At 53.4% G+C, this 18,443-nt stretch overlaps 1 protein-coding gene across 1 annotated transcript; it reads left to right on the top strand.

Moving 5' to 3' along the window:
• Window positions 1-231: 231 nt before the first annotated feature.
• NLRC3 (NLR family CARD domain containing 3) lies at window positions 232-18,297 on the top strand. Its single transcript, XM_060122730.1, has 18 exons — window positions 232-296; window positions 553-754; window positions 860-2,609; window positions 3,636-3,722; window positions 7,002-7,085; window positions 7,534-7,617; window positions 8,992-9,075; window positions 10,424-10,507; window positions 11,100-11,183; window positions 11,782-11,865; window positions 12,395-12,478; window positions 13,108-13,191; window positions 13,684-13,767; window positions 16,058-16,141; window positions 16,563-16,646; window positions 17,290-17,373; window positions 17,764-17,847; window positions 18,165-18,297. Exons 2-18 carry the CDS (start codon window positions 577-579, stop codon window positions 18,253-18,255), a joined length of 3,198 nt encoding a protein of 1,065 aa, XP_059978713.1. The 5' UTR covers window positions 232-296; window positions 553-576; the 3' UTR covers window positions 18,256-18,297.
• The last annotated feature ends 146 nt before the right edge of the window (window positions 18,298-18,443 follow it).

Raw genomic sequence — 18,443 nt, 5'->3', positions numbered from 1 at the left:
GTATCATACAGAGTAGTTTCAGTGCCCTAAAAATCCTCTGTGCTCTGCCACTTCATCCTCCCTCCTCGCCCCAAACCCCAGACGAACACTGATCCTTTTACTGTCTCCATAGCTTTGCCTTTTCCAGGAGGCCATAGGATTGGAATCATACCGCACGCAGCTTTTCCAGATTGGTCTCTTTCATCCTTCCCCTCTCATGAGTGGAACTGTTCACAATCTCATCCCCATTTCCAGGTTACAAATGAGGATACCACGGCACAGAGCACTCAGGTGGCCTGTCCAGTGTTGCAGAGCCAGTAAGTGACAGAGCTCAGATTCGAGCCCAGGGCCCCTGCACCTGAGCAATGCTCCTGGCAGCAGGGACTACTGTCACCATCCAGCAACAAACAGTCCTTCCAACCCTGTCCCGGAGGCCAGATCAAGAGCCACCCGTAGTTCAGGGCAGGAGAAAGGGTGGGTCCCCATCCGCCCATCCCCTGAGGCTTGCTTAACCTGTCCCCAGGCCACTGATGGGGAGACAGAAGAAAGCAGATTCAGGCCCTCTCTCCACAGCTCCTGGCAGCAATCCCAGACTCCATGAGGAAGCAAGAGGTGCACACGGGCAGGGAGGCTGGCCAGGGCCACGGTGCTGGCTCGCCAGCCGAGCAGGTGAAAGCCCTAGTGGACCTGCTGGCTGGGAAGGGCAGTCAGGGCTCCCAGATCCTGCAGCCCCCTGACAGGACACCAGAGTCCCTGCTGAGGCCCCATGGCAATGGTAAGCAGACAGATAGGGATCCCTGGGCCCTCTTCCCCTCCCCCACCGGAGGGAGGGCCCTCTTCCCCCACCCTCCCCCATCCCTCCCCTCTGGCTTCTGTCCAGATTTGAGGATACAGAGGCACCGAGAGGCCCTTCTGAACAGGATGGGAGGCAGCCCTGAGCTGGGAAGCCCCTCCTCCAGGTTGACCAGCCTCCTGCTGGTGGAGGACCTGATGGACCTGCAGCTGAGGGAACACGACTTCACGCAGGTGGAGGCCACACGTGGGGGCTGGTGCTCCAACAGGACCATCGCCCTGGACAGGCTTTTCCTGCCTCTGTCGCGGGTGTCCATCCCGCCCCGCATCTCCATCACCATTGGGGTGGCTGGCGTGGGCAAGACCACCCTGGTGAGGAACTTTGTCTACCTCTGGGCCCGGGGGCAGATGGGCAAGGACTTCTCGCTGGTGCTGCCTTTGACCTTCCGGGATCTCAACACCCATGAGAAGCTGTCTGCAGACAGACTTGTCCGCTCTTCCTTCCCACACGCAGGGGAGACTGGCCTGGCGTCAGCAGCCCTAACCAAAGTCCTCCTCGTCCTGGATGGCCTGGATGAGTGTAAGATGCCCCTGGACTTCTCCAACACCGTGGCCTGCAGAGACCCCAAGAAGGAGATCCAAGTGGACCATCTGATCACCAACATCATCCGGGGCAACCTCCTCCCAGGTGTTTCTGTCTGGGTCACCTCCCGCCCCAGCGCGGCTGGCCAGATCCCGGGAGGCCTGGTGGACCGGATGACCGAGATCCGGGGCTTCAACGAGGAGGAGATCAAGATGTGTCTGGGACAGATGTTCCCTGAGGACCAGGTCCTCTCGGGTTGGGTCCTGAGCCAGATGCAGGCTGACAGGCCCCTGTATCTGATGTGCGCCGTCCCAGCCTTCTGCCAGCTGGTGGGGTCGGTGCTGGGCCACCTGCACCGCAACAGGCCAGGGCTCCAGGATGCAGAGCCGTGGCCTCCAAGGACCCTGTGTGAACTCTACTCATGGTACTTCAGAATGGCCCTCAGCAGGGAGGGGCAGGAGAAGGGCAAGGTGAGCCCCCGCATTGAGCAGCTGGCCCACGGCTGCCGCAAGATGGTGGGGACACTGGGCCGGCTGGCCTTCCACGGGCTGGTCAGGAAGAAGTACGTGTTCTATGAGCCAGACCTCAAGGTGTTCGGCGTGGACCTTGCTCTGCTGCAGACCGCCCCATGCAGCTGCTTCCTGCAGCGGGAGGAGACCCTGGCCTCCTCAGCAGTCTACTACTTCACCCACCTGTCCCTGCAGGAGTTTGTGGCAGCTGCCTACTACTACAGCGCGTCCAAGAGGGCCATCTTCGATCTCTTCACCGAGGGTGGCATGTCCTGGCCCCAGCTTGGCTTCCTCACGCACTTCAGGAGTGCGGCCCAGAGGGCCATGCAGGCCGAGGATGGGCGGCTCGATGTCTTCCTGCGCTTCCTCTCAGGCCTCTTGTCTCCGAGGGTCAACGCACTGCTGGCCGGCTCCCTGCTGACCCAGGGCGAGCACCAGGGCTACCGGGCCCAGGTGGCCGAGGTCCTGAAGGGCTGCCTGCGCCCCAACACGGTGGTCTGCGCCCGGGCCATCAACGTCCTGCACTGCCTGCGCGAGCTGCAGCACACAGAGCTGGCCCACAGCGTGGAAGAGGCCATGGCAAGCGGGGGCCTGGCCGGGCTGACCAGCCCCCAACACCGTGCTGCCCTGGCCTACATCCTGCAGGTGTCTGATGTCTGCACCCAGGAGGCCAACCTGCCCCTGTACCTCAGCCAGGGGGTCCTCCAGAGCCTGCTGCCCCAGCTACTCTACTGCCGGAGTCTGAGGTGGGCGCCAGGGTGGGGCTGTGTGGGGCGTGTGGGCAGAGGAGAGAGCAGGGACCTGGAGGGCTCCTCCCCTCCACCATGCCCCTCTGTGTCCATGTCCTAGGGCTGCTGTAACAAAGGACCACAGCCTGGGTGGCTTAAAATGACATGTTATTTTCTCCCAGTTCTGGAGGCTAGAGTCTAAGATCAAGGTGTCAGCAGGGCTGTGTTCCCTCTGAAACCTGTAGGGGAGGATCCTTGGGTCATTCTTGGCCTCTCCAGCCTTCAGTGTTTGCTGGCAATACTTGGCTTGTAGACGCATCACCACAGTCTCTGCCCTCCGAGGTCACACGGCCACCTTCTCCGTGTCTGTCTTCATGTAGAGCTCTCCTCTCTTGTGAGGACACCAGTCACACTGGGTTACAGGCCACCCCACCCCACCTCATCTTAACTCATTACCCTGCAATGACCCTATTTCCAAATAAGGTCACGTTCTTGAGGCACTGGGGGGTTATGACACCAACATATCTTATAGGGGTATACAATTCAACCTACAACACCCTGTAAACCATCCCAATGCTGACAGGCCATACCCATTCACTCCACTCTCAGCCCATCACCCTCTGTCCATTCTCTGGACCCTGGTGGGGGGAAGGGAAGGCTTAGGACAAGGGTCATTCAGGACCTCAGAGTAGCTTCTACATCCTCAGAAGGAGGAGAGCTAGCAACTGGTGTCCTGCACACGCATACAGACTGCGGGGCTGCTGGGAAGACATCCCTGTGGGTAGGAAGCCCAGGGTTTACACCACTGAGCCTCCCAAGTCACTCTTGTAGGAAAACTCTGAGCATGTGGGTGTGCTGGCACGGATCTCTGAACCTCACAGTGGGGGCTGCACTGGGATGGAGAGGAGGGGGAGGGAAAGGATCTCAGCCTGGGTGTCTGTGGAGCGCCCCCTCCGCTGCCTGATGCCAGCCCTCTGCCAGGGGCCTCATCCCACCTGCCCATGGGCAGTGGGACTGTTCATTATTGCTGTTCCTCCTGACCAGGCTGGACACCAACCAGTTCCAGGACCCCATGATGGAACTGCTGGGCAGTGTGCTGAGTGGGAAGGACTGTCGCATTCAGAGGATCAGGTAACGCCGACCCAGGAGACCTTGCCCAGGCTGCCCACCTGTCTAGGTGTCCGGGGCTCTTTTCACATCCTCCTCTCTGCTCAAATGGCCAGGGGTGCTTTCAAAGTGAAGTGTCATTGAGGCGTGTGGCTCAGGATGCAGGCTGCTTGTTTCTGCTCATTCCAGAAAGTTCCAGAGGCTCAGGTACCTCATCTGTAAGAAGGGGCAAAGGATACGGTATGGGTCAGATACTATCGTGGATACAGAACCATTTCTCCAGATGCTGTCTGTGCGGACATACCACCAAGTCTGATTTACTCTAAATGCCTCACAAAGTTTGCCCTCAAATGGTATTTTGAGCACAGGATTGCATCTTTAAATAACACACAAATTTTTAAATTAATATCAATTAAAACAATTTTAAATTTAAACATTGCATCTTTAATGACATAATTAGATGAGAGTTTATATGCTGATTGCAGAACTGATCTATGTGCTAATGAAATCACTCCTACATCCGGTTGGCCAAAAAATTCGTTTGTGTTTTTCTACATCATCTTATGAGAACCCGAACAAACTTTTTGGCCAACCCAATAACATCCAAGTGTGAGTTAACACCCTGATTTGTAGTTGAATCGATGTGATGACCTGAGGGTGGCTTTAGGAGAACTAAGGAGGTGAGTTTAGAGAACAGGACCCAGAGAGTAATTTTTCATCCTCACACAAGCCTCCAGCTTTTGAAATAATCTTTTTCTGAGGAGACAAGAATATAGAATGAGTCCAGAGCAAAAGTAAGTCTTTGAGGATAGTGGTTAGAGTAGTGGTGAGCTCCATGTGACCTTGAACAGACACCTCTGTGCCTAAGAAGGGTAAACGGTATGGGTTCAGGGGTCCCCATGACCACTCTCAGGTTCAGTGAACTCAAAGAACTCAGAAAACCAATTATACCCACAATTACGGTTCATTACACTGAAAGGATACACATTAAAATCTGCAAAGGGAACAGCCCTTGGGGCAGGGTCCCAGAGACCAGGCCAAGCTTCCAGCCGCTCTCTCCCAGCGGAGCTGAACAGAGAGCGCTTCCTACTCCCAGAGACCATGTGTGACAACACACACAGAGCATTCCAACCAGGGAAGCTCACCCAAGCCTTGGTGTCCAGGGTTATTACTGGGGGTTGGTCGTGAAGACACACCTGCCCACCGCATGCTGACCTTAGTCTCCAGCCCCTCCAGAGGTCAAGCTGACACTGCATGACCATAAATCCCATTGTGAGATAGACTATCCATCAAGGCCCAAGGCCCCCAGGTAAACAGAGACATTCCTACCAGGCAGGACATTCCAAGGGCTTAGAGGTCACCTCTCAGGAGCAGGGGCCAAGGTTAATCCTTTACTGCACACTGCCTCTTAGGGTTGCCACGAGGCTACATGAGTTAATTCACGTAAAGTGCTCAGGACAGGACAGCCACAGAGGAAGCACCGTGTAAGAGCCAGCTGTTAACTAGCAGGATCCTCTTGTTAGCCAGAAATTTAAATGCAATCTCTTTGAAAGAAACAAAATAATGACAATTTCTCATTATGAATATAGTTTCCTTCATGAGAACCTTCAGCAAAATAGCCAACTTTCAGTGTTTTGCTTAAAGGAATCTAGATAGTACTCAGAGATTTTTCTGAACAAAGCCAAAAACAACTTCTCTGGCCACACTCTCTCCTTCACCTCTCTATAGTTGGTCCTCAGTGCCACAACCCTGTTTGAAACATTCAAGGTATCCTTCATGAAATATTGTTTATAAAATGTTACAAAAGTCCTGGGGGTAGGGGATGGGGACAGAGCCTCTCTAGAAGCTGAGAACAGTTATATAGAAGGTGGTGGTCTGGATGAACAGTCTTCAAACTTTTTTTAAGTGATAGAACGCTTTTTAAAAGTGGCATATGAGGGACTTCCCTGGTGGCACAGTGGTTAAGAATCCTCCTGCCAATGCAGGGGACACGGGTTCAAGCCCTGGTCTAGGAAGATCTCATATGCCGCGGAGAAGCTAAGTCCAGGCACCACAACTACTGGGCCTGCCCTCTAGAGCCCACAAGCCACAACTACTGAGCCCACGTGCCACAACTACTGAAGCCTGCATGCCTAGAGCCCCTGCTCCACAATGAGAAGCCACTGCAATGAGAAACCCGTGCACTGCAACGAAGAGTAGCCCCCACTCGCTTCAACTAGAGAAAGCCCATGCACAGCAACGAAGACCCAACGCCGTCAAATATAAATAAAAAAGTGGCATATGAGGCAGAATCCCAATGCCTGTTAGACAGGCAAACAAAAGGGGGGCTGCTGGGATTCAAAGAAGTGGGAGGCAGGGCCTAAGCACTTGGTTTCCCCTCAGCCTCCTGAAGCTTTTCTGAAGAAACTTAGGGTCCGTTGAAACATAGCTTGAAAAGCACTGGGGATTCCAATTGCATCCCATGGGGCTGTCTCACATTTTAAAATGCCTAAGAACCTCAACAGATATCATTTCTGAAACTGGGTGTATGAAGGAACATTAAGTGGATCCCCATTGTGTTCCTGGAATGCCTTTTTTTGGCCACACCACGTGTCTTGTGGGATCTTAGTTCCTTGACCAGGGATCAAACCCATGCCCTTGTCAATGAAAGCAGAGTCTTAACCACTGGACCACTGGGGAATTCCCTGGAATGCCCTTTCAAGGCAGATACAGACGTACACTTTGTTACTTCAAAGTTAATTTTATAATAACTCTACCATTTTCCTTTCTTGGATTAGAGAAAGGGCTGGGGTCAGGGGTGTGCTGGAACCGACTTCAGCCACAAGTTCATGAGAGCTGATTGTTACATTTTCGGAATTTTTACAAGCTGAGAGTGCTTGAAATTGGCCATGATGGGAGTATTTACACCATGGAAATTAGCCAACCCAACAAATCATGATTTTTGTATTTTGTTTCTTCCTGACAGCTGGTTTTCCAGCACACCCCTGGCTGGGAATCCCATGGTAGTCTTCAGTAATTGCCCATACCCTCTGCTGCGCTGTTGGGGTAGAAGGTGGTGTGCTGGATTCTGGTCATACTTCCCACTGGGACCCTCTGCTGGTGTGAGGGTCTGTCTACCCACTCTGGCCCTACCTTGCCCATCTCAGAGGCTTTCCTCGGCCTGGCTTACCTGATCTCCACCTGAGTCCAGGCCCCGATGATGTTATGGTGGCTGACGGGTTTGGATCCCAGGCCTCGCGTTGCAGGATAGGCGGCAAGATTTACAGACCTTCATTAACCACTCCTCTCCCTCTCTTTGGGCAGCTTGGCTGAGAACCAGATCAGTAACAAAGGGGCAAAAGCTCTGGCCAGATCCCTCCTCGTCAACAGAAGTTTGACCACTCTGGAGTAAGTAGGACCCTTCACCCCTGGGACAGGGAGAGAGTGTTGAGCCATCTTGTGAAGTTCCCTAGACCACACTCTTCCCAGGATGGGTTGGAAGGACAGCTGAGCAAGCAAAGTCTTGACTCCTGCTCAGCTGCTGGGACTCACCCAGTGAAGCGCCAGAATTTTGGCCTTGAACCTGGTGTTATCATCTCTTCACACTTGGCCCAAGCCCACTAGTCCATCAGATCCTGCTTTCTTCTCCCCATCACATGGGGCCATCTTGGGGAACTCCTTCCTCGATTGCCTAAATAAGGATCTCTGCCCCAGTTCTACAGAACGTGAAATCCTAAACCCTGATGCATTCTTTTCGAGGAGCATGGATTTAAAGGTCCATGTAACTTCTGTTCCTCCTTCCCTCCCTGGGAATTGGCTAAAAGAGAATGGTTCTTCCTCTCTCTTCCTCTGCTAGCCTCCGCAGTAACTCCATTGGACCTCAAGGGGCCAAGGCACTGGCAGATGCTCTGAAGATCAACCGCACTCTGGCCTCTCTGTGGTACGTGTCACCCGCTCCCTGTCTCTCTGCCCCCAGGAGGTGGCCCAGAGAACCCTCTCATCAGGTGCCACCCATGGAGTGGGAGGTAATTCAAAACGGCGACCATGAGATAGTGGCTCCCACCCAGTGGATGCCAGGGGATCTTGTATCCTAAGCAAGTTTCTAAGTTCAGCTCTTCCCTAGTCATTATGCCTGTGTTTATGGCCTGAACAGGGGATGGAGGAGAAGAGGGGTGGAGGTATATGGAGGTTTGAAGGACAAAATATGAGGGAAAGCTCTTGTCCTACATTGAGTAGGAAATCCCCAAGGCCATGGCATCAGAATGGTCCCCTGCGGTGTTTTCCAAGACACTGAAATCCCATCTTCCAGATGGTTCCTATGGTGTGGTGTGGTTTGCTGGGCTCCTTTTAGGGGCCAGTGGTTGTATCCATCCTTAGCGGAGTGTGTCCTGTCATTTTGTTTTGTCTTGTTCATTTATATATTTATTTTTATTGAAGCGAAATTCACATAAAATTCATCATTTTAAAGTGTACAATTCAATGGCATTTAGTATATTCACAGTTGTGCAACCAACACCTCTATCTAGTTCCAAAATATTTGCATCACCCTAAAGGGAGACACTATACCCATTAGCAATCACTTCCCATTCTCCCTTCCCCTCAGCCCCTGGCAACCACCAATCTGCTTTCTGTATGTTTACCTATTCTGGATATTTCATATAAATGGAATCAAAAAATAAGACTTTTTGTGTCTTTCTTCTTTCACTTAGTATAATGTTTTCAAGGTTCATCCACGTTGTAGCATGCGCCAGTATTTCATTCCATTTCATGGCTGAATAATATTCTATTACATGAACAGACCACAATTTGTTCATCCATTCATCAGCTGATGGACACTTGGGTTGTTTCCACCTTGTGGCTATTGTGCTGTACACATCTCTGTACAAGTATTTGAGGACTTTTTTTCAATCCTTTTGGGTAGATATACGTAGGAGTGGAATTTGCTGGGTCACACGGTAACCCTATATTTAACCTTTTGAGTAACTGTCAGACTGCTTTCCTCAAAGGCCATACCATTTGACATTCCCACCAGCAGCGGATGAGGGTTCCAATTTCTCCACATCCTCACCAACACCTGGGTGCTGTGGCTTTTAGCTGTAATTGGGACTATCAATGACCTTGTCATTGTGATCCACATACCATGGGCACCTTGTCCCCAGTCAGCAGGCAAGTACTTAGAGACCCAGAGGAAAACCTAAGGCCAAAGCAGCAGTGGGAAGGGCCAGTTGTTTTCCCACTTCCTGGGTAGTGGGGGTGAGGGCATGCCAGGCACCGTCCTATGCTCCATCAGTGATGCACATCTTTGCTTCCACAGCCTCCAGAGCAACAGGATCAGGGATGATGGTGCCAGGTCCATGGCTGAGGCCTTGGCTGCCAACCGGACCCTCTCCGTGCTGCAGTGAGTGGGCATGCTGGCTGGCAGAGAATGTTTTCTCTTCTCTCTTCTCCCTTCTCCTCCAAGGGCCTGTCTGTTTTCTGCATGGAGGGATGGATGGGACAAAGCCCTGAGGCTTTCTGATCCATCTGGATGGCCCCTGGAAAATCTGATGTCCACTGCTTTTCCAGAGAACAGGTGTGGGGGAAATAATTAAAAATAAAGCCTCCTGCCAACCCAGAAAATCCTCTCCACAAATGTAGAAAAGTATGAAACAGCTTAATTACTGGAATAAGCATTCAGTTAGCCTGCAATGAGCATCAAAGGCAATCCACCAATGGGATGGCAAAGACAGAAAAGAATCTCACCCTTTCCTACAGTCGAGCAGATACAACCCATTACATAAGTGTCTTCAAGAAAAACCACAACTTGCCCTCAAATAAGAGGACTGGACAGAACCATTTGTCACACTTACCTTATACTAAATTTGCCTGTTATTTGGGGGAAGCCATCTGTGTTTGCTAACTGCATTTATCACAAGGAAAAGAAAACTTCTCACATCTTTATGACCAGCAGGTACTTACAGCTTGGAGCAGGTGCTCTCTTACTTGATGTGCACAGTTCAAAGAGATGGCTCCAAGGCCCTTACAAAAGATATTCCGAGGCTATAAACTTGCCAAGAGGTTTACTTCTAGCTCTTAAAAAGATTTACACACTCTCAAAGGGACAGGGAAAGGATTTACAATCCCAAGTTTGCTCAAGGAAATACTCTAAGGGAGGGGAGGGGAGGGGTTTTTTCCCTTTGTAACCAGGGAAAATTCCATTTTGTTTAGAGTGTATTTAGCCTCACACAGAAGAGGTCCTGCCCTGCCTGTCCTTCTAGGATGAGCACAGGGTTTCTCCTGTAACATCTCCCTCCTCCACATTTAGTATAAAAGGAAGAAGCTTTTGAAGACGAGGCGCCTAAGGGAGGGTCTGCCCTTGGGAGGACTGCAGGGTTGCAGGGCAGGCTGCTGGCTGGTCTGGTTGGAGGCAGACTGCTGAGTGTTGAGAAGGCTGGTCAGGTGAGGGGCCAGTGGGACTTCTACATGGAAATCTCCAGTTTGGAGGTTGCTGGATATTAACAGTGTCCGCTGGTCACTGCTTTCTGGCCCCTGAAGGGAAGGCCCAACGGTTCTTGCCTCAACTCTTCACATCAGTCTATTAGCAACACTTTGGCAACAATCCACAGACCTTTCCTGGAGACCCCTCCCCCCATGCTGTGGTAAACAGAGAGGCACTTGAGTAGTCTCTGACCTCTCACCTTGAACCAGACTGTCCTTAGCCTGGGAATGGCTGTGACCAGCTTTGCTGAAGGACCCCTCTCCTACAGCCTGCAGAAGAACAGCATCGGGCCAGCGGGAACCCAGCAGATGGCAGATGCCCTGAAGCAGAACAGGAGTCTGAAGGAGCTCATGTGAGAAATGCAGAAGGGCCAAACTGGTATCCTCCATGCCTGGCACAATGCCCAGCCCATCACAAATATTTGTGAACAAGGGGTTGGATGGATGGGTGGATGGATGGATGAGTGGGCAGATGAGTGGGTGGGTGAGTGGATGGATGGATGAATGGATGAGTGAGTAAGTGGGTGAGTGGATGGATGAATGAATGTGTGGGCACAAGATAGCTGGCTTTGGACTCCAAAGCCCTGGACCAGGAGAATGGAGATCCAGATTCCCAGGAATGAGTGAGCCCCAACTGTCTCAGACTCACATTTACTGCCTTCCCAGCTGGTACAAGAAAACACCATCCCAGCCACCTTCACATAAAGTTATCACAAATACCCCTCACTAAAGAGTTGGCCCTGCCAACCCTGTCAAGGAGTGAAGAAAGACTTTGCTACCTTGATCTCTTACGGAGGCTACCCACCAACCAGCCTCAGGCAGAAGAAACTGTGCCCTGGGCACCCTTGAGACAACAGAGACAGCCCTTCCCTGGAGGGCTTCCTGGACTCTGATCCCCCAGCTTCGCCCTACCAGGCTGCTCCACCCATGTCCCATCTCTTGCAGGTTCTCCAGTAACAGCATTGGCGATGGAGGTGCCAAGGCCCTGGCGGAGACCCTGAAGGTGAACCAGGGCCTGAAGAGCCTGGAGTGAGTCTCCAGGGGTGGCTGTGGGCAGAGGGTGACTCCCCACCTGGGTTCCCCATCCAGCAGGTGGGTGGGTCCTGGAGGAGGGCTGTCAGTCAGGACCAGTTCCTTGTCAGAACCCAATCAACCACCAACCCTGGGCATACTGTGATCTTAGTGTCTCCCTCCAGCCCACCCCAGTGGACAGTCAGGGTCGGCGCTGGTTCTGGAATTTTCAGTGACAAGCACTGAGTGTACTTTAGAAGCTGGCACAGGTGGCTGCAGAGGGGGCTGGCTCCAAGGGTCTTGGTGGGGATTGGGGAGTTCACTGCTATCCCCATAATGGGGACACTCAGCTGCACCACTTTCTCTGGGGGCTGCAGACACATGTCCCCCCCCCAGAAGCCTTGTGGAGCCACTCAAATCAAGGCACTGGTTGTGCTAGACCCACCTGCCCTGACCTAGCAGGAGCCGGAATGCGGGGAATGGGATGAGAAAGGCCGTGGGGGCAGCACAGGGTTCCCCCAACTCCCTGCTGAACTCAGTGCCTGCAGCCCCAGGCTGGACTCCCTCCGCATCCTGAGACAGCCACGTCAAAGTGCGCCCTGTCCTCTGTCTGCAGCCTACAAAGCAATTCCATCAGTGATCTGGGAGTGGCAGCGCTGATGGAAGCCCTCTGCACCAACCAGATGCTCCTCAGCCTCAAGTAAGTCCCTGCCTCACTCTCCATCTGAGGGCGTCCCTTTGGCCAGGGTGTCTGAAGGGACTTTGGGGCGTGGAAGGAAAGGCTGGTGCTGAGAAGCCCACCCCCCCACCCCCAGGGGCCTGTGATGGGGAAGATCTATGGTTGGGCAGCTTGGTTCTGGAGCCTGGCAGCCGGCGCTCCCCCTGTTCACTGGGGAGGCAGGGGCAGCTCTGGCCCTCAGCTGGCCGTATCTGCAGCTCCCTTCCTACGGGCAAGCCTGCAGGCCCCCAAGCATGCTGGCCTTCCCCTCCCTTCACACCTCTGAGGTCCTGTCATCTTATCCTCTTCCTCCTGGACTGTCTGTCCTACTGCTGACAGTCCTGGGGGTGTGTGGGGACATCTGGCTGGTGAGCAGTCGGAGGGGGACTTCCTAGAGCAGGCTCTTCCCACCTTGGCCCAGGTTCCACCTGGGGCTCTCAGCTTCTCACAGCCTGAGCACCTGGCAGGCCTCCCCTGTCAGTCAGCAGTTCACGGTCCTCTCTTTCCTCAGCCTGCGAGAAAACTCCATCAGCCCGGAGGGAGCCCAGGATCTGGCTCGCACTCTCCGCACCAACAGCACCCTGAAGAGCCTGGAGTACGTGATGGGGGCAGGCTGTGCTTCCTAAGGCTTTTTATGCCACCTAGGGCCTCACTCACCCAGAGCTGGGAGTCGATGGCAGACCCTTGGCGCCCCCGCCATTGTGCGGGAAGGACCTGGTTGGTGGGGGGACTGGGAGACCTGCTGCCCGGTGGCAACCCTGACACAAGTCCCCCGCTCTATGTCGTAAATTACAGGAGGATGAAGTGAGTGGCAACACTCTCTCTGCCCTGACCCCCCGACCCCCACTCCCTGGCAACAATATATGAGCAAGTGGGAGGGGCTCCCAGAACAGGGATCAGGAATGAGTGAGTCCCCAGGCGGCTCTGGCCACCTCCTGGCAGGTGACCTGTCGTGGAAGCTCACTGAACAGAGCCTGCCCCCTGCCCCCCACCCCCCATGGGCTTGCCAGGATGCAGTTCAATGGTCCAGGACACATGCTGGACACAGCACCTGGTACATTCAAGTACCCCAAGAGCGTGAGCCAGGCAATCCCAGGAGACACGATGAAGTCCTGGGGTGGGGGGGTTGGGGACAACACGGCAGAGGTCTGGATCCCCCAGTGAGCAAGAACGGGGGCTGCACTGCCAGCTCCCACTCACTTGCCCCTGTTCCCCTCCTCCCAGCCTGACAGCCAACCTGCTCCACGACCAGGGCGCCCAGGCCATCGCAGTGGCAGTGAGAGAAAACTGTGCCCTCACATCCCTTCAGTGAGTCTTCGACGCACCCTCCCTGCCCTGTCCATTTGTCCGCTCACAGAGCTGCAGGACCACTCAAACCAGGGGAGGCAGAAGGCCAAGTTCGGCTTAGGGCCCCAGCCCCACCCCCGCCAGCAACATGGCCTCAGGGCCTTTAGGCTGTGCCCTGACCCCTGCTCTGCTCCCTGGGGCCGTTCACCGGAGAGAGGCCAATGGTGGGAGGTGTGTGCCCACGCTGTGCTTCTGTCACATGCTTCATGCAGGGCCACCTGGAGTCTATTTGAGCCTGTCCCTGTGCCCTCCACTAACCAGAGTGCACGTAGGCCCCTTGGGACTAGCCTGAGGGGGGCTGCAGGCATTCTGCCCACCTTGGTCAGGACCTTGTCCTTCAGGGACCCCATTCCCTGTGGTCACTCTCCCAGGAGAAGCCCCTTCTTTCTGGAGCCCCTAGGACCTCCTGGGCTCTGCCATGGGCCACGCAGTCATGTGTGTGTGTCTGCCCAGCCTGCAGTGGAACTTTATCCAGGCCGGCGCCGCCAAGGCCCTGGGACAGGCACTACAGCTCAACACGAGCCTCACCAGCCTTGAGTAAGTGGGGCCTCCGCAGGGGGGGAGAGGGGGCAGGGAAATCTGCAACCTCGGTGCCCACCAGGTGCAGGGCTCACACCCTCAGCACACAGCCTCCTCTGCTCTAAAGCTAGCGGGCAGGTTTCCATCTCATCTGCTATTTAAAAAAAAGCAGCTTTGTTGAGGGCTTCCCTGGTGGTGCAGTGGTTGAGAGTCCGCCTGCCGATGCAGGACTCTTTGTGCCCCGGTCTGGGAGGATCCCACATGCCGCGGAGCGGCTGGGCCCGTGAGCCATGGCCGCTGAGCCTGCGTGTCTGGAGCCTGTGCTCCACAGCGGGAGGGGCTGCAACAGTGAGAGGCCCGCATACTGCAAAAAAACCCAAAAAACAACGGCTTTGTTGAGATATAATACACCCATTTAAGGTGTACATGTCGCTGGTTTCTAGTATATTCACAGAGTTGTGCAATATCACTGCAATCAATTTTAGGACCTTTCAATCACCCCAAAAGAAACTTCATACTCATTAGCAGTCACTCCCCATTCCCCTGCCCCCAACCAAGTCCCCCAGTTCCCTAATCTACTGTCTCTATGGATTTACCTGTTTTGGACATTTCATGTAAATGAAGTCTTTCGTGACTCACATCTTTCATTTAGTATAATGTTTTCAAGGTTCATCTGCATTGCAGCATGTATCAGTACTTCATTCCTTTTTATGAGTAAATAATATTCCACTGCATGGATAGACATGTTTATCCACTCACCCACTGATGGACACTTGGGTTGTTTCCACTTTTTGGCTATTATGAATAATGCTGCCGTGAGCATTCATAGAGAAGTTTCTGTGTGGACACATGCTTTTAATTCTCTTGTGTGTACACCTGGGAGCAGAACTGCTGGGTCAGATGGTCACTCCGTGTTGAACCTTTGAGCCTCATCTGCTTTTCATGCCGAATACTTCTCCCTCAACTTCCAAGATATTCCTCGTCTGGCTGGTCCTTCCGTTTGACTCTAAATACAGTACTCCTCAAGGTTCTGTCCTGGGTCATCTTCCCTTGAATGATGTCTCTTTCTAGAAGCTCCTCCTAACCCAGGGCTCCAATTCCCTTCAAAGTCCTGGTGGCCCCCACATCTACAGCTCAGACCTCTCTCCTGAGCTCCAGACCCACGTGTCCACTGCCCACTCCACTTCCCACTGACTTATCTCCCCCACAAGTCTGCTTCTTGGCTCCTCACCTTGTGAGGGGATCCAGCAACCAACTGTGCAAGCTAGAAACATCGCCTTCTCACTTTCCACCTGCACCCCATCTCCAAATCCTGTCAATTCTTCCCCCAATGTTCCACCCACCCACCCTCTACCCTCACGGCCGCTGTCCAGGCCGCCAGCAGCACTCACCTGCATCACCGCCACAGCCTCCACATCCGTCCATCTTCATACTGCTGGCCAAAGATCTTTCCCAAACGTAAATCTGTTCCCATCCTAGATAAGATGTTTAAATGGCTGCCTGGTGCCTGCAGAGTGAAGTCCAACCCTTAGCGTGGCTTCCAAGGCCCCTAAAGATCTGCTTCCTTTGCACCCCCTCAGCCTCATTACACACTCCAACAACTCAACTCGATTTCTTTGGTTTCCTTAGATGTGCCAGGCCCTCCCCCATCTCTCACCTGCAGGTTTGGTTTAGACCTATTTCTGCTGGGCAGCCTCTGTGACCACACTGGGGAAGGAGACTCCACAGGGCCCTTCTAGCACCCTGCAGTTGGTAACTCTCATCTGTCTCCCCACCTGAGTTCCAAGAAGCTGGAACTGGGCTTGCTGGCACCCAATATACTCAAATGTCTGTTAAAATTATCACTGCAAATTGCTCCCTCAAACATACCAACGTCCACTTGAACTAAACTCTTAAACATTTATTGCTCCAGGGCCTGCCACTTTCCTCCAATGTGGAAGGAAAGGGGGGAAAAAAGATGTAAAACACTGACCAGCAAGAATAGCCCGAGGATTGAGCGCTTTGATTTTCTGGATGGCTTTGCAAAGCACACCAAGCTCTCATTGACAGTATGTCCGCGTGTCCCTTTTCTGGTTTGGCTCTGACAGTCCAGACTCATGCAGACCCCAGACCCCTGAGCACATGCATTAGGTGGCCACGGGGCTGCAGTGGCCACACACGAGGTACAGTGATCCCCAGGGTGACCCTGGGAAGATGGTCTGCTATCGTGTGTGTGGTCTGATTTAAATCTAGAAGGTCCATGCTCAGCATGTCCTGCCACAGCGTTGGCCCCTGTTCTGTGCACCCAGAGTTCAGGCTCTATGTTCAGTTTACAGGAAAACGCCATCGGGGACGAAGGTGCTTCTGCAGTGGCCAGTGCGCTAAAGGCGAACACAGCCCTCACTGCTCTCTAGTAAGTCCTGATATGCACAGCAGCCCAGGAAGCTGGCCCTTAACCATCCTTTCACATTAACCGTCATTTTTGTTTCCTAGTCAAGGAAGGTGGGTTTGATTTTCCTAATATTACCAACTGGGTCACTGGACATCTAGAAAGAACTAGGGGTGCAGGGAGTATTACCCCCCAAACTCTCCGGAAGACCACCTCTACTTCCTATATCCATAGCATCCAGATCTCTGTCTAGCATCAGTGCAGACAGGAGATGCAGTGTTCTTTGGACAGACCAGGGCCAACAACTTTCAGTGCTATTTCACCACTTTCAGCCCTAAGTCAAGAGGTAGTGGAAATGAAGGGCGAGTATGGATGCAGTTGGACCCGGGTGGGTGTGAGGGCCAGAGAGGCTGCCTGTCTGTGTTGACTGCATCTCCTTTTATAGTCTCCAGGTGGCCTCCATTGCTGCCCCTGGGGCCCAGGCACTCGGGGAGGCCCTGGCTGTGAACAGAACCTTGGAGATTCTTGAGTAAGTATTCCAGTCTCTGGCTACAGCCTCTTGCCCAAAGAAACCAAGATGTTGACTCAAAATGAACAGATATGGAAGGGGGAAATGTAGACGGAAACTCCCAAATCATTTAAATATCCTCACGTAGATTGGGCAGGCCCCAGCTTCCCCAACCCCATGTCACCCCTTTTCCTGGGAGTCACTTGTTGGTCCTCTCCTTGGCCTTGCCCAGGCTAAACATGTCCCCAGGCCTGGGGTGGCCAGTGGCCACTGACCCGGTCTGTGAGAAGATCAAACCTGGGGCCCCAACCTCTGTGGGGCTCTCAGGATGTCTGGGTCATCCCTGCTCCTGCAGTTCTGTGGCTCCGAGCACATGGGCCCCTCTGGATGGAGGGTTGCTGCTCTGGTCTGGGCCCAGCTCTTTCTTTGGAATGAAAACGGAGGATAAGAGTTCCAACAAACCACCAGGTTGGGTTGGCCTCACCCCTCCCTGCATCCTGCTCCCCAGAGCCAATTTCTGTTCTGTGCCCAGGAGTGAGGAAGGAGCAACCTTACTGTACCGCCACCCGCCCGTGGTTACTAAGTAACTCATGCTCACCTGAAGAGGTACCGTGTTCACCTCTCAGCTGTCACTGTGCCTTAGGGTTCCCATCTTTCCCAACAGCTTAAGAGGAAATGCCATTGGGGTGGCCGGAGCCAAAGCCCTGGCGAATGCTCTGAGGGTCAACTCAAGTCTCCGAAGACTCAAGTGAGTGGTTGTATAGACCTACCTGCGCCTTAAAACAGCAGACTTCTCTTCTGGAACCTCTCCCGTGGCATAAGACACACTTGATTTCCTCTGTAGCTGCTTCCTTCCGAGTACAAATAGCTGACACTATTCTGATTACTACAGTCCATATTGTGGATGGGTTTGTTCACTTCTGCATTTTTGGTCTTATGTCCTCCACGGCACCTGGACGAGACAATCTGGCGGCCTGCAGACACAGGTCTCAGGGTTAAATGCCACTTCGCTGTTGCTATGGCACCTGTGGATAAATCAGTCTCAGACTTGTCCCAAGATAGTGCAGTGCTGCTTCCTGGGGAGTGTTCTTCTGTCCTGAATGGCTCACTGTGGTGTCTCCATCTTTTCTCTGCCTAGTCTCCAAGAGAATTCCTTGGGAATGGACGGGGCGATATGTGTTGCCACCGCACTGTCTGGAAACCATGGGCTACGGCACATCAAGTGAGTGGGGCTCGGCAGCATCTGCCCGTTCCTGCCATCCTTGCTCACCCTTAGAACTGCTCCCAGGGCAGACCCTACCTTCCGCCTGAGTCTCGGAGCCAGCTGACTCCCAGGCCCCTTAGCAGCCCTGCAAGGGAACTCAGTATAAGAAGGAGCCATGCTGAGCCTTGTCCACAGGAGGAATCCTGGAAGCACAAAGGTTTCACACTGGGTTCTGCATTTTATGTAGTGACCATCTGTGCTTTACTAATGAGAATCTTCAGGCCTCCAGCCCTTCAGTCAATTTCTCAAGCCCTGTCCTAATCCTTCTCTTCTAGTCTCCAGGGAAATCACATTGGAGAATCTGGTGCCAGGATGATCTCAGAGGCTATCAAGACAAATGCCTCCTCGTGCACTGTTGAAATGTGAGCAAAACAAGTTCTTGGTGGACCAGGCAGAAGAACAGCAGAGACACAGCTGGAAGCTTTCCAACAAAAAGACCACTTTCCAAGGTGCCTTCCTGTGTTCTGGGAATGATGCTGACCTGCAGGAGAGCTGGTCTTCTACTAGGAGGCAGGAGTGGTGCTGCCAGAGGAGGACACAAGCACCTCTCCTGG

The sequence above is a fragment of the Lagenorhynchus albirostris genome, chromosome 15 (assembly GCF_949774975.1).
Source record: "Lagenorhynchus albirostris chromosome 15, mLagAlb1.1, whole genome shotgun sequence".
Classification (NCBI taxonomy): domain Eukaryota; kingdom Metazoa; phylum Chordata; class Mammalia; order Artiodactyla; family Delphinidae; genus Lagenorhynchus; species Lagenorhynchus albirostris.
Note: the sequence above shows the minus strand (reverse complement) of the source record. Positions and strands in the feature narration are given on the sequence as shown.